This window comes from Acartia tonsa, chromosome 11 (genome assembly GCF_053477335.1).
Source record: "Acartia tonsa isolate MP-2025a chromosome 11, ASM5347733v1, whole genome shotgun sequence".
In the NCBI taxonomy this organism is placed as follows: domain Eukaryota; kingdom Metazoa; phylum Arthropoda; class Copepoda; order Calanoida; family Acartiidae; genus Acartia; species Acartia tonsa.
In genome coordinates, this window is record NC_137270.1 from 34,863,406 (window position 1) to 34,879,466 (window position 16,061).

General features: G+C 32.7%; 1 protein-coding gene across 12 annotated transcripts in view; it reads right to left on the bottom strand.

The window, feature by feature from the left end:
• Positions 1–2,670: 2,670 nt before the first annotated feature.
• Positions 2,671–16,061, bottom strand: part of LOC145331016 (COX assembly mitochondrial protein 2 homolog) — a 95,519-nt gene continuing 82,128 nt past the window's right edge. The window contains exons 4-8 of one of the 12 annotated variants that reach the window (XR_013883620.1): positions 11,094–11,165; positions 10,665–10,706; positions 3,708–3,776; positions 3,492–3,548; positions 2,671–3,298 (exon numbers count right to left, since the gene is read on the bottom strand). Coding sequence is in view for 2 of the 12 variants with exons in the window: in XM_080175609.1 (XP_080031735.1) it covers positions 3,735–3,776; positions 10,665–10,706; positions 11,094–11,165 (156 nt within the window). In the remaining 10 variants the exon portion in view is untranslated. Of the gene's footprint in view, positions 3,359–3,471; positions 3,777–10,664; positions 10,707–11,093; positions 11,166–16,061 lie in introns of all 12 variants that reach the window. The other 11 variants (XR_013883618.1, XR_013883617.1, XR_013883615.1 and 8 more) reach the window with 11 other exon arrangements.

Consider the following 16,061-nt stretch of genomic DNA (forward strand, 5'->3'; position numbering starts at 1 on the left):
CAACAACCATAAAAGCGAAGCTCTGAAACAGTAATTAAAACGAACATGAACACTTGTTGAGTGTCAAAACAGAATAAGCCGAATATAAGTGTAGAAGTCTAATTGTAAAAAAAAATTGTTAACTTGTTAAATATAGGATACTGTTTAATGACATAATTACATTTTAAGGTCTTTATTGCCTATAGAGATGCTTCTCTTATGACATTGCAATTTGTCCCCAACGTTCTTAAGCAAACTAATTATAAAATGTCATTTAAAACTTTGGGGACTAGTGTAATAAACAGCCCATTGTCCCCTCTCTTTCTCTCTCTGAGAACCCACCCTAAAATAGTTTAAACTTTCTCTGGTATAAGACAATAAATTTAGAATGTTGCTTTTCCACAAGAGGCCAGTGGAGCACTCACAACCCCTCAGTTTTCTTTATTTTGATACTAATTGAAATTAATTATTTTATATAACCTAACCTAACCTTACTTAAAGTAATAAACATTACTAGAAACCCATCCTCTCATTTTAAAAAAAGTGGGAGAAGGGGGGTAGGTGGGGGTATTCTGTATCTTTGTGTGATAGCGCCATTACAATAAATCATAAATTGGAATTATACTTAATATTTGATATGAGTAATATGATTGCTAATAACAGCAGGGGTCCAGGGATAGGTCTGACAATTTTCCACTAATGTATGGAATTCTGATACTAGTACTAGATTTTCTTTGGAGAGGGGGGGTGGGGTGTAACTAAATTATCCCGCCATTGTCACCTCCATCCCTGATTAAGAACCACTTGTTCTCAAAATTATATAACAGATATATTCTACAAAAAATTTACATCTGTCATTCATTCAAATAGTTAAATATAAAATTTAATTTTTCCAAATCTAAAAGGATTAGAATTTCTTTCTTTGTGTAAAGAAAAAGGCTTTTTACGAGACTTTTGTGTCTTTAGATGAAAGAATATGTAGTGTTATATTTTATTTGATTGATTGAAATAAATCTTAAGCTATCAAATTAGAATTTTTAGTTGTTTATTTGTAGATAAATGGTATGTATGATATTTGCTTCTGAAATGTTTACAGACGATTCCTCTGATTGATTAGCATATTTCTTGACATTGTAAATATTCTTTACTTTACTACTTACTAGCGGCTTCGCCCCTAGAGGCATCTAGGGGCGAAGGAGTTTAATTTAATAACCCAATTTCTTATTTTAGCCCATCGGTTCAGCGGTTAGCGAGATACTTCAGTACAGACAAACAGACATTTTGTTACTTTATTATAAGGAAGTGAACCTTGTTTTCTAATAAATAATTTTCATGATGTTTGTATAGATGTGCTCAACTAACTGTTGAAAAAAAATACAATTATTCCAATAACTTTTGTCCACTAATTAGTTGGCAATATAAAGATATTTTATGCATTTCTCCTTCGACACTTTTCCATTTATAACAATAAACACTATCACCTGAAAACTTGGTTACTATAATAACTGGAGGTAGGGGGACAAAGTAACACAAATATCAGCCATGTGACGTCATAAAAATGAGGTATTATCCATCACTTTTTTAGGGGTTTTCTTTCCCACTTCTCCTCTCATCTCCCTAATTTTTATAACGTCACATAGCTGATTTGTTAGTTACTTATATTCACGAAAACTAAGGGTAGTCAAATCTCTCCTTTTCTGTCCAAACACCCAAAGTATTAGATTAACTAACACCCATCAGACAACCAACTTTTTGATTGCACGACCTTTGTCTGGTAGTCCTTAGTTTGTATAGTAATGAGATGTGTCTATTTTCGGCCATATAATATGACATAGCAGCAGTAGAAACCATTTTAGCTATCTTTAGTTATGCTGCAGTGAGAATCAAACCTATCACCTTTCCGACAATGAGCGGTTTGGCTACATGTCGAGTCACGGTCATGGTTGCATATGATCTTGGTCTGTAGAAGAATAACCAGATAATAGATGAGGGGTAATTTAAATGTGTACCCAAACTTTTTCTTTGAGTTGGTTATTGAAACTTTTTACAACGTTTATTTGCTTGTTTCCTTCTTTAAATAATGTATAGTTATAATCTCATTATTTAATACTAGCGTCTACGCCCCTAGAGGCTTCTAGTGGCACCTAATTTTTTTCTATGTTGCTTTCAAGTCTCCAAGTAAAAAATAAGATTTTTTTGTGATTTCTCTTGGGCGGGTGGTGGTACCCTTCCCCAAAATAGTTATAAACCTTCCTGGGACCTATGAGAAGATACCCTGTTAAGGAGAACCCGATCGGTTCAGCGGTTAGCGAGATCCTCCGGTACAACACACAGACAGACAAACATCATGTTACTTTATTATAAGGATTTATGTAATCCTATGCATTACACAATGGTCAGGGCAACTCTATTGACTAATTATCTTTTCAACTACTAACAAATAAGAATTAATAATGTTAAATTGAAGGGTAAAAAAGTATTGGAAAAAGTTTATCTTTATGTAAATTTTAAATTAGAAATATCAAAATATAAATTTCAGCGGCCGCAGCTTTACTAGTTTAAACTTTCTCTGGACCTACGAAGAGCTAAGATGTAAACAATATCGGTTCTGCAGTTAGACAGATCCTTCGATACAGACTGAGACACAGACAGAAATCCTGTTACTTTAAAACAAAATATAATCAATATTGATAAATTTTTTATATTTATTATTCATTCTGTATGAATTTTAATGTAATATTTACAACTATTAATATAATTTTTTACTGGTTTTTAATTATACAAAGAAATATAAAATCCAGATACATAATATCATTCAATGAAAGTGATAACAATGAATTTAAAGCGGTGGCGTGCAGAGGGTTTTGTCACGAAAATTTTGACACCCATTGTCAAGGGGGGGGGGGGGGTAAACACCTAGAGGGGCGTATCAACCCCCTTAATTGCTAGGGGTTGGGGTGGATACACCCCCTTCTGCACGCCTCTTACAAAGTATTAAAATATTTCAATTTTAATATTCTTCAATGGACTTAAAAATTTCTTTTTCGTGAAGTGTGTCTAATAAGAATAATCAAAAAAATTATTTGTTTGAGAGGCAGTTTCCCTTGCAGAGCACAGAAACCTCACCTCACAAAAGTTAAACAAAAAGGAAAAAACTACCCCTCTCATATTCCCAATATATTTCAACAAAAAAAAGTTGGAGGTTTTATGTGCTTGCTTGGCAATATAAGGAAAAGCACCATTTAAAATTACAAAAGTAGATATAACCAACAATATGTGAACTACATGTGTGTAAATTTTAAGATTAAAAACCTTTTTCTCGTATTCATTCGAATCCGGTGGATAGGAACCGGTTCTCATCCATACGAAAAAACTATGTCTAGCATCGTATTATATCCAGCTTTCTACGAATATAAAAATGTACAATAATAAGATTAAGGTTTTAATCTTATAATTGTACATTCTATATCCGCGGAAAGCTGTTTATAATACGATGTGAGAAATAACTATTTCAGTATGGCTTCGAAACCGATTAATATCCTCTTGATTAGAACCGGTTCTCATCCATACTGAAAAATCATGTATAGCACCGTAATAAATACAATTTCCCGCAAATATTAAAATATAAATCACATATTTAATACCAATTTTTTAGCCTGGGCCTAACAAAACTGGTTTTAACCTTATAATTTTTCATTTTAATATCCGCGGAAAGTTGTCTATTATACGATGCAATAAATAACTATTCTTCCATATTAATTTGAGGCAGATTCTTTGTTCATCTTTTCTTCTCTTTCCTTAAAAAATAAGTCATTTTAAAACAAACAACGATTACAACACCTTATAGAAGTGGTAGGACAAACGAACATTAACACATATAGAGTGTCAGAACTAATAAGCAGAATATAAATGTATGAATAATTACGAAATTGTAGGTAAATTTGCTGCATAACTACTAATATAATTATACAGGATACTGTTTAAGGACTTGAAAGAGCTAACCAAGGACGGACCGGCCTAATTATAGAAAAGCTTCGATTTTAAAGAGTAGTGCTGTGGGATCTGTAAGGTTAAAATAATGGACGATATATTAATTAGGGTTGAGCCGGATATAGTATATCCGGCTGATTTATAATTACAAATATCCGGCCGGATATCTGTCAAACGTTCGATATCCGGCAAATTAACGGATAACCGGCCAGGTAACCGGTTATCCGAGATTAAAAATCAGCCGGATAACCGGTATCCAGATAGTTTCAACATCCGGTAACCGGCTGTATATTGGAAATGGCCGGATATCCGGCCCAACCCAAACTTTAATATATATTCTTATAATTAATTAACTAACAAAACTATCTCTTCTAGAGATTAAAAATATTGGTTGATGAGTTTCTACACTGTAAGATTTATCAAAATATCCCTAGGTTTTTATCCAACGGATGTTAGGACGTGTTTAAGCTATTTGCAAATCAATTAAGATCAAGACAACATAAATTAGCTTCCATTTCAATTTAGTTTGAAATCTCATGTTTAAAATACTTTTTAAACTCAGAAACATTGTGAAATTAAAAAAAAAGTAATATTTCAACAATAATGTTATTTGAAATTTAAAAGAGGAATTTACAAAAACAAATGTGCATTCAGAAGTCTACAGATCGAGTTCTAAAGTATTTACTAGATAAGTGAATACTTCAGCTTGGTCAATTATGTCCATGCTAAAGATCTCCAAAGATTTGACTGCTTTGTATGCTTTTTTAAGTTTGATTCTTTAATGCCTTTGCATAGTTTTGGGCTATTGATCATGAAATGCTTTAGAAATATGAGCTTAAAAGGTGAAGCAACAAGTTTTAAAAACTTGCAGCTACACCCCTGTAACCTCTAGGGGCACTAAAGAAGTGAGAGGAATTGACCTTCCCCCTCCCATTTTCAATTTGAGTTTTTTAAAATTTAATATTTTTTATCTAACTACTTTTATACCACAATTGGAGAGGATGTCTCAGCAATGAACAGTTTTTTCCACCGCCGTTAACCTAGCTATTAAGTTGCTTAGGTAATTATAGTTATTCATAAAAATATCCATTTACTAAAGAAAATTAAATTTAGATTTTTGTACACTTTCCATCATAAATTACACGAATGTCCCTAAGATGGCCCCTTTAGGATTTGCCGTAGTTTACCATGCATGGGTAATAATATACAGGGAGGGAGGGGGCATTGAGCTGTTTATTACACTAGTCCCCAAAGATTTTTAGTACCGGTTTCTTATTCGTTAGCATAATATTTTTAGGGAACTTTTATTGAATCTTGATTTTTTGATTCATATAAAGAGGGGATAATTTTGTGTAAAATCATTGGGGGATGTACAGTACATCAATTTATCAGTCATTGTCTTATCCCCTTAGAACAATACTTATTGAATAAGTTACTATGAGAAACGCAGGGATCTAAAGGGATAAGACAATGGCCGATAAATTGATGTACATCACTAATGAGGACACACAAAATTACCCTTTCAAAGATTAAAAAAGTAGTTGAAAAGTTTGAACTCTTAATTTAATTAACCAACCAATAATAAATCAATATAAGTCCCCAAAGTTGGAGGGGGTTCAATGGGTCAATTTTTGTAACCCAATACAAAGAAAGAGCTTGCATGATTTGCATGGCAGATGTTTATTAGAGTGCATGGAAATCTGGTGCAACATCCAAGTAACAATATATAGACTTCAAAAACCTAACCTAGAATTATTGAATAGCTGAACTTTATCAAAAACAATTCTTGTCTAACTAATAATTTAATAAAATCATGAATTATGTACTTTTTTTTCATTTTACGATGTCTTTTTGTTACTATGTACAAAAATAAAAAAAATTCTGAAGAAAGGGCAACAAAAAAAGTACGGAAATGCCAATGTTCTAAGTGTACAATGATATCACTTAGATTATTCACTCATCTTTTTACTTTATATAAAAGCGTATTGCGTTCTTAAGTAATGTTTTTTTGTACTATAAGAAATAAAAGACAAATGTTAAACATAAATGTCTCCCAATATTAATCAAATCACTGTCTTTCATTCTATTCTACTATTTTTTAGGAATTTAAAAGCGTGAATAGTATTGGATTAAATAAAAGGATGTACATCCATTTAATTTTCTTTGCATTGATCCAAGTCCAAATAATTTGGTTATTAATTCAACAGAGATCAAACAAAGGTCCAATAATTTTTGAAGAAAACATAATTTTGTACTAAAAGAATCAATGTGTAATATAAATTTATAATCGGTTGACCTTCCCCTGTCAATCTAAAACTAAGTAAACTCTATAAAAAAATTAAAAGTGAAATATATAAAATTGGTAATCCCAATTCACTTTTAAAATCCGTAAACTCATCACACTCAGGAAGGGAGGGGACATTGGGCTGTTTAATACACTAGTCCCCAAAGTTTTATAATAATGTATTCCTATTCGTTGGCTTAACAACTTTGGGAACTTTATTGTATTTTGATTAGTTGATTCATCAAGCTGATTGTTCAAACTTTTCAACCACTAGTTTTAATCTACAGAAGGGGTAATTTTGTGTATCATTATTAGGGACGTACTTTAATTTATTAATCATTGTCTTATCCCTTTAGATCCCTGCATCACACTACTGCACTGATTATTGTAATTTTATGGTTATTGATTCAAATTGCACAGTTTTTATTTTAATGTTAGAGTAAAAAACTAGAGGGGGAAAGAGGTCAAATAACTGTATGTCCCAACCTAGAGGACCCTAACCCGACTTTCAATTGGGTCTTTGAAAATCAACCATTAGCGTCGGGAATATCAATACAGCCAGGTAGCTACAAAGCAATTTGGTAGCAGACAAAAAGGTCCCCTACAGGGGGATCCAGGTAGTTGTCTGATTATACATCTGTATTTATAGATTTAATATTTAAATAGCACTACTACTTTATAAAATTTCGTAAGTATTTATGGACATTTATCCTTATCTTATGAATGAATAAATTTGTTAAAACAATTTACTTTAAACTTTGACATAATTGCTTTAGATAATCTTTTAATTTCACATGTTATTCTTTAATTACTAATGTTTTATATCATTACTAGCGGCTACGCCCCTAGAGGCCTTTAGGGGCACGGGGGGAAAAGAAGTCGACCTCACCCACTTTTTAAAAAGTAATAATGTTAATGTCGTGTGGGTGAGTTGCACCTGGACTGAACAGTGAACTTGTCAACTCAAGGCCAGACTCTTGGTCCTTCACCTCATACCCGTGGTACAGTACATTACAGACAACCAACCCTTTGATTGCACGATCTTTGTCTGGAGATCCTAATTGTGCATGGTAATGAGTTGCGCCTGTTTGGGGCCAAGGCATTCCCCCTACTCTAACTCTTTGATGTCCTGTGCCGAACAGAGCAGGTAGGTACCATTTTTAACGTCTTTGGTAAGAAAAAAATATATTAATTTTTTTTAGGGGGGGGGGGGGGCAGGGGTTATTGTTTTCTAGTGGCGATTTCTCTTGGAAGGATTATTGTACACTCACCCAAAATATAAGAATTATTAAAAGCGAATCTTTTCATATTTACGGTGTTACGTGCGTATATAACTACCAGATATATTTGGTCAATAATTTAGGCATTAAAGATATGTCCTATCGATTTCAAACATTGCACGAAAATTTCTGTAACCTTTTATGTTTAATTTGAAAAACTTAGAAACCTTTAAATTGCAACCATAAAGTATGTACGCCCTGTTGAACCTCTTAATATTGGAAATGGTGATTTCTAGGACTATCAGGAACAATGTCAAAAGCGTAGCTAGCATAGTAATGTTAACTTACTTATAAATATTTACTAACATCAAAGTTCTGTTCTGGTATAAATCGCCACATATTAATTCCTTTATGCTTGTTCAAATTTGACTGATTTGTTGAGATTCGCTTTTAAGAATACTGTCTTCCTAGTTTCAAATCATGAATTATACTTAATTAAATTTTTCCTTAAAATGTGAATAATTAAAATAATCCAGGTGATGCCAATCCGAATCCAATCCGGGTTAATAAGCCAATTTTGGACAAAAACTCAAATCCGTGAAAATTCTAATACGCATACATGTCATGTTTTGACAATCCAAACAGAACCCGAACCCGTTCTTGTACAAGGCAAACGGACAAGACGATGTACAAAATAAATGTCATACGAATATTCAACAAAATTTCAGCTTTATATCTTTGAGGGTAGCCGAAGAAATTACATTTTTCCCTTATCGTTCTGTCTGACAAAAAGACAAATTAAAAGTGATAGTTGCATGAAATGCAAGAATACCATCAAACATATATAATTTTGTATTACAATAAATAAACAATTAGACATCTCTAAATTAGTCGTCATGCTGTTTTTGTGAAAATAAGCCATCCATATAAATTACATACCTACATTACAAGAATACGAAGCTAAGTCTTGATATTTTTAAAAGTACAAGGTAGAAAATTGAAATTCTTTCAAAAATATGCCCTATAAATGTAGTTTAAACAATTGAACAAGAAAAAATATGCAGTTCACAAAATTCAAGTTTAAATTTAGTTTTGAATAGCTTCCAATTACAATTAGGAGAATTTACAAAAGCGGATTAAACAAAAATATGCCTCTATATTTGCAATATCCATTAGAGAAAACTAGAAAGGTGGTGAATCATTTTTGATGCTTTTAGATTTGGAAACCCCCGAAGTAAGTGTTTATACCATCAAGCTATTGTTTAATATTTTCAAAATTCTGATTAGAATTTTTAAAGTTTGGTAGGGTAGCGTGGGGTAATTGCGGTAGGGGGGGGGAGGGGTCAATTTCGGTCATCCCTACCAAATTTTTTGAAACCGTTTTTTAACGATGTTCTAACGTTTGCGAGAGATCTTCAGAAAAGCAAAGTTGTAGTTTATTGCCTATACTTTCATTTCTTACCTCAGCAAATTTTTGTCAGATCACTCCTTCTATGATTTTTTTGCCCTCAAAAATGAACCAAAAAATTTGAAGGAAAAAAATTTCAGGCCAGGTTATAGGTATAAAAAGGATGAAACGGAAGGACAAACGAACCTTAACACTTATAGAGTATCAGAACTGAATAAGAAAATATAAATGTATATTTCTAAACATAATTGTAAGTAAATTTGTTGCATTTTCCTTAAAAGGTTTGATGTCCCCATCAGAGTGTTAAAGATAAATCAAACCTTATATGTAAGGTAGTTGCTCTTAAGTATATAAATCTTTTTTTCAAAATCAGCCGTTTATTTCTGATAACAAAGCAAAATCATATTTTTCTAGGTATAGAATATGAATAGCTACAAGAGAATGACCGGACAGTCTGTTATAATGTATATAGAATATCTGAATATATTAACATGGGAAAATTTGATGTCAATTTAGGTTGCTAATGTGGATGAGGGGTATCGTTATCTAATTCAGCACTGATTATCACTTAATTAGAATACATGAAAATATGGTGCAACATCCAAACACCCTATAAAATCACGTTTTTAGAAAGCGGTACTATATACTTCATTAAGGGGCACCATAAGGGGCATTCACGGTTCATAAAAGTACATACTTTTTAAAGCCTTTTTTTGTAGAACAGAATTTAAGACAAAGAAAAGTCATTGAAAAGTCCCATACATATAACATAGTTTCAAGAAAAATCTAAAAAAAGGTTCTAACGTAAATTGCAATAAGGCTTTTGCGAAGAACTTACACGAAATTGGACAATTTTTTTGCCATGTTCAACTGAATTGGACAGTTTGACACCATTAAAGACAATATGTTTCCCCTCCAAAATTTTCCCTTTTTGAAATCTAGTGGTTCCGTCACTAGCCTCTAGGGCGTTCACCGCATGCGTGGAGAAATCTAGGAAAGCTGTACCACATAGTTTAAAACGACAGCAGAAATAGTCTTTATGTTCCTTAAAGAGTAAAGCCCAATCGGTTCACCGGTTACCGAGATCTTAAGCTTCAAACAGATTAACAAATGGACATGGACGGACACCATTCTACTTTGTATTTTAGATTAAAGTCGAATGCAAGTTCAAAATATCAAATGTTTTATAATGATGTAACTTGAATTCAAAATATTAAAGCCATATGAGTATTATAAATTTTAGGTAATTTAACTTATTTAAATAATTTGTTTTCTCATACGCTAACGTCAATGAAAAGTTGTAGGGCTGGTTAATGAATGAGAACCTTAGTGTAATAAATTATCATTATAATTTAGCTTTTGAGGCTGCATCCCTACCATATATATATAAAAGACTATATTTAGAATGGAGGGGGGTCAGGGAGCAAGGGAGGGGACAATGGATCTAAAATTCATATTTCTTACAGTCTTGGACTTTGGGTACCAGGACACATACAACTTTAATTATTTTGGCAAATTTCAAAGACTTTGGGTACCAGCGCAAAGAGTGCCGCTAAAACAGCTGGTTCTAGAAACTTCTATAAAGTTTATGAATTTATGCAAAATATTTTTCATAAAATTATTCCTACGTTATTAATGATGATTTTGCCCCGAAAACAGCTACAAAACGGTTAAACGACTGAGCTGCCAGCCGTTAGATGTTGCAATATGAACAATTAAAAAAAATTAGGCAACAAAACTTTATAGAACACAGTAAGCGTGTTAAAAACTAAAGAATAAATACCTTTAATACATCCCTCCAATTTTTGCCATCAAGGTCAGCCATCTGTAAAAAAATTACGTTTAAAATTATGAATAATTATGTAAAGCTGTAAAGAATAAATCAACACAGTATAATGATAAGTTGTAAAGTTGTAAGATTTTAGACAAATTTTAAAAACAAAATAAATATTACCACTAGTCTAAAATACGCCGAGCTGTATTTAGCATTGATACAGACTGACGAAGATTGTTTATTGATTGATTATGAATTAGTAAATTTTAAGAAGGTATTGTCGACGAATCTACGGGGCTGCCCAGGACCCAATATAAAATAACCCAACCGAAAGTACAAACAAACAAACGAAAAACTAACTGATGACTGACAAAATGACGGTTTCAGACATACGGACATTTTGAGATATAGAGTAGCTTCGCTGATAATAATGATTACCTTTTTCTGCATTCTTGCAGTTCTATCCTTGGAACTATTCAAATTTTCAGCGGTGCGTGCCAGTCTTTCTTTCTAAAACAAGGATAACATTATTTATAAGGGCAAATCTCAGACAAACCAGGGATCTAAAGGGATAAGACAATGGTCGATAAATTGATGTACATCCCCAAAGATGATACACAAAATTAATCCTTTTGTAGATTACAATTATGGGTTGAAACGTTTGGACACTTAACTAAATGAACAAACCAATCAAAATTCAATAGAGTCCACAAGGTTGTCCATTAGTATAATAAACAGCCTAATGTCCCCTCCCTGCCAACACTTACATTATGATAAATATGTTTTTTTTCACATAGTACATATTTTATTTCAAATGTACATTTTATAAAAGAAATTAGATAAAAAACAAAGAAAGGGCCCAATGTTCACGAGACTTGGAATTTTTGTTTAAACATAACAAAAATTCTTTAGAAAACGAGCAAAAAGCTCCATTAAAAGCGTCAACGACAATGCTCACATTTTTCAAGCATAATTAAACAAGCTGAAAAAAAGTTTTAAATATGCTCCCAGTAAAGAAAATAATCAATTTTGACAAAGCACTAGAATAATTATTTCTCACATCGTATTGTCAACAGATTTCCGCGGATATAAATTTTTATATTTGTACAAAACTGGATACAATACGATGCTAGATATAATTTTTCAGTATGGCTAGGAACCGATTTTAATCCACAGGATGTTTATCGGTTATGAAGCGATACGGGAAAGATTATAGTTTTTATCGGAGGATTTTTTTTCAAAATTTTTTTCAGTTCGACGATTTTTTTCTCACAGTATTTTTGAAATTATTGAATGAAACATTTAAAAAAAATGATTTTTATTAAGTACAAAAGCTTATTCCTGAATTGTAATCTTAAGGGGCGCAAAAAATGTTATTATTAAAACTATAATTGATTATTAACTAGACTTTAAATTATAAAATATTATTATTTCTTAATTTTCCTTGTAATAATAATGATATCACTTTACTTAATTATGTTGCTAACTGTAACAAATAAAAACTAACTCCTGTTGTAGGAATGTTAGAAATAGTAACTTTTGCCTGCCAATCACGTCCAAGCTTTAGATTTTTTTTTTTTTTTGGGGGGGGGAAGGTGAAAGGCGCGAATTTTCCCCCACGGCGCCATACATTATTATTTGGTTGAGGTTTCAGAGATTTTTGGCGATTTATTCCTATATCTCCCCAAAGTCTTTTAGATGTCTCTGAATTATTGTTTGAGGGGGAGGGTGTAGAATCTATTTAACTTACAAAAATTTTATGGGAGCAAATATGTAAACATCCCCCCAATAATTCTTTACTTTATTCCTTAAAAAATTATGAAGAAAAATTTCTATATCTAATTATAGAAAAAATAAATAAACAAATTCATTATTTTAAAAAATAAATACTGATGAAGTAAATTACATAAAATGCTGCTTTTTGCTTAGAAATTGTTGCGAAAAAAAATATGCTATATATAATTTAGGGCCAAAGGTTAATAATGAATTTTTAATGTTTTAATTTTTTAAAATTTCGATCACAATGTTAGTGTGGCAGCTGTCCCGTAATAGTCATTGTAATAAATGACGCTTTTCCAGGGATCTAAAGGGATAAGACAATAGCCGATAGATTTATGTACGTCCCCAATGATGATACACAAAATTACTCCTTCTATAGATTACAATTATTGGTTGAAAGGTTTGGACACGCAACTAAATGATTCAATCAATCAAAATTCATTAAAAGTCCACAGAGTTGTTAGGACAACGAAGGAGAAAACGTTATAATAAAACTTTGGTGACTAGTTTAATAGACAACTCATTGTCCTCTCCCTCCCTGTGTTACGTAAAGCTTACTTTTCTTAGAACACAATCATTGTTTAGGCGTTATCCTCTAAGAAATTTTTTTTTCAATTTTTTTCAAATTATTGGTTGAAATGTTTGATCACTCAACTAATCAGAATTCACTAAAGTCCCAAAGTTGTTAAGCCAACGAATAAGAAGACGTTAATCTAAAACTTTAAGGAATAGTCTAATTAACAAAAACAGCCCATTGTCCCCTCTCTCTGAAAAAACTGACACAATATTTTTGAAAAGTTTTGCTTTTACAAATCATGAAATTACTAAATGTTAATTTGGGTTCAATAAATCTATTACTGTAGGAGTTTCTTGGAATTTCTATAATAAAATTCTTTAAAAAATATTGTTTTGACCTAGTATTTAGCTTTTGATTTAATTAGAATTAATTACAAAAGAAACGTTCTAGATTTTTCTGTTTGAGTACTCAAAACAATAGTTAAAATGCAACAGAGAAATGATTTAATTAAAATCAAACAGTTACAAAAACTAATGTTAAATACAAAAGTGTTCCTGTTTTGGGCCTATGCCTTCCCCCAATTTTTACTATCAAAGAAGGGTATTTGACATAGCAGCAGAAGGCACAATCTAAAACGCGAATTTTGATTAAGAATTGTACCCATAACCTCACCGACAACAAAATATATATATTAATACTTAGCTCTTACATCAGATTTTCATGTTCTCTAATAAGGTGAAACTTGCAGCGGGCCAATTTGTACTCCCTTTACCCATTCCACTCCCCTCCTACTGGATGAAAAAACTGACTAATAAATGTTATCCATGTTAGCTAGCTTAATTCACGACAAATTTTCCACTGACATAATATCTACACATCCATTCCGGTAACAAACAGATACACAGGATACATCATTTCTTTAAATATTTTGTCTCAATTCAAGTTTCTTTGATCAATTTCTTCTTTCGACATTTTTTATTGGCGTATAAAAAAAAACTTGAAACACACTTAGGTACGTTTCTAAATAAAGAATATAGCAATACGCATATGAAAAAATTTAGGGTGTAAAAAGAGAGTGGTGATGGGGAGGACACATCTCACCAACTTAGGTCAAAATTTAAATGACCAAAATGTGTTAAATGTAGGGTTGGCAATCCGAATCCAGAATCCGCCCAATTTTGGAATCCAGAATCCGAATCCGGAATCCGTTTTTTAATAGCGGATTCGGATTCTTAATTGTTAGGCTAAAATATTAGCGTCTTGAATTTTTTCTTTCAACCCCCCCCCCCTCTTTGAAGACAAAGAGCACCCCCCCCCCCCCCCTCCATCTCTACCCACCTACACCACCAAGAAATAGGAGAAACGCTACTGTGAACGTATGAAAAAACGCAACTTTAGATTCTTCCCAGTACCCGGTAAAATTTAATCCCTTAATTTATTTTTTTAAAGCCTTTAAAATATTGCTAGAATCCGGAATCCAGAATTCGTCACCAAAAAAAAGAATCCGGAATCCGTGGAGAATCAGTTTTATTTTTGGACGGATTCTTGTAAGAATCCGAATCCGGTCAAAAAAATAGACGGATTTTGCCAACCCTAGTTAAATGTGTTATTGGTTGAGACATACTTTGACAATTCGTCCTTACGAGTAATTGTCACAAAAAAGCAATTTTTTTAGTCATTTTACTTATTTCAAAATCTTTACTAAAACAATGAGCAAAATTGTTACAATGATGATTGGATCAACAAAAGCGGAAAGTAAAAAAATATATTAACCCTTACAGATCGGGGGGGGGGGGGGGGGCTCAAAGAGCCGCCCCTCTAGTTTTTTCAATCTCATTTTTTTTGTAGGTAAGATGGAGAGCTGTAACTTCATGACTTTTTAAGTTTTAGTATTTATACGTCGGCAAGAGTTGATTTTATTAGGATATCTGGTCTGTGTCGGTCGTGGTGTCCGGTCAAAGTCGGTTGGGTAGCACCAAAATTGGAAAAAATTCTAAATAAATCTAAAGTAAAAAAATATATTAACCCTTACAGATCGGGGGGGGGGGGGGGCTCAAAGAGCCCCCCCTCTAGTTTTTTCAATCTCATTTTTTTTGTAGGTAAGATGGAGAGCTGTAACTTCATGACTTTTTAAGTTTTAGTATTTATACGTCGGCAAGAGTTGATTTTATTAGGATATCTGGTCTGTGTCGGTCGTGGTGTCCGGTCAAAGTCGGTTGGGTAGCACCAAAATTGGAAAAAATTCTAAATAAATCTTAATTTCTACATTATGACTTTTGTGTATAATGAAGAAACCTAAAATTTTTTTGGTGAATACTTAGATATCAATGACCTTCTGAGAAAAGTGGTGTTATGACCGTTTGACCGCTCCCTGACCGACTTTATGACCGATTTTTGTCTGGCTTTTACTACAGACATATATCATGAATATCGTGGCTTCTATTACAGCTAGAGACCTATAATTTTTTTTGGTACATCCTTGAGCAACAATAAACAGATAAAAACATTAATTTGCGCCGCCAACCGCCGTTTTACCGCCGTAACCGCCGAAAATAGCGGTTTCCGTTATTTGCCGTTTTTCGGCGATGATCAGAAAAGTAATTTTTTTGTTATGAAAAATAAAAGCTCGTCCTAAAATTTGGTCATCCTAGCTGCAAAAATGGCCGCTCTACAGCTGTTTAAAATTTAGCGGCTGGCCGCTAAAAAGCGGCTAAAGAGCGGTCTGACTGCTATGAGTAGAAAAAGTAATTTTCTCTAAAAATACACATGAACCACCAGAAAAAAATGTTACGTCTTTATCTGTACCAGGAGCCGAGATAGAGGGGGGGAGGGCTCTTTGAGCCCCCCCCCCCCCCGATCTATTAAGGTGGGAATTGGGGCCCGATCTGTAAGGGTTAAATGCAGACTGGCCAGCCAATTTTGAAAATAAAAAACGTACATAACGCACACAAATAAAATACGTTGCGTACATAAAAAAAGTAAAAAAACGTACAAAAAAACGTACATTCCTAATAAAAATAAGTTAAATAATTTCCTAGTTACCTATTATCAATACATTTAAGTCTACTAGCAGCTACCTGTAAAGGAGAACCATAGCGAACTGACAGACA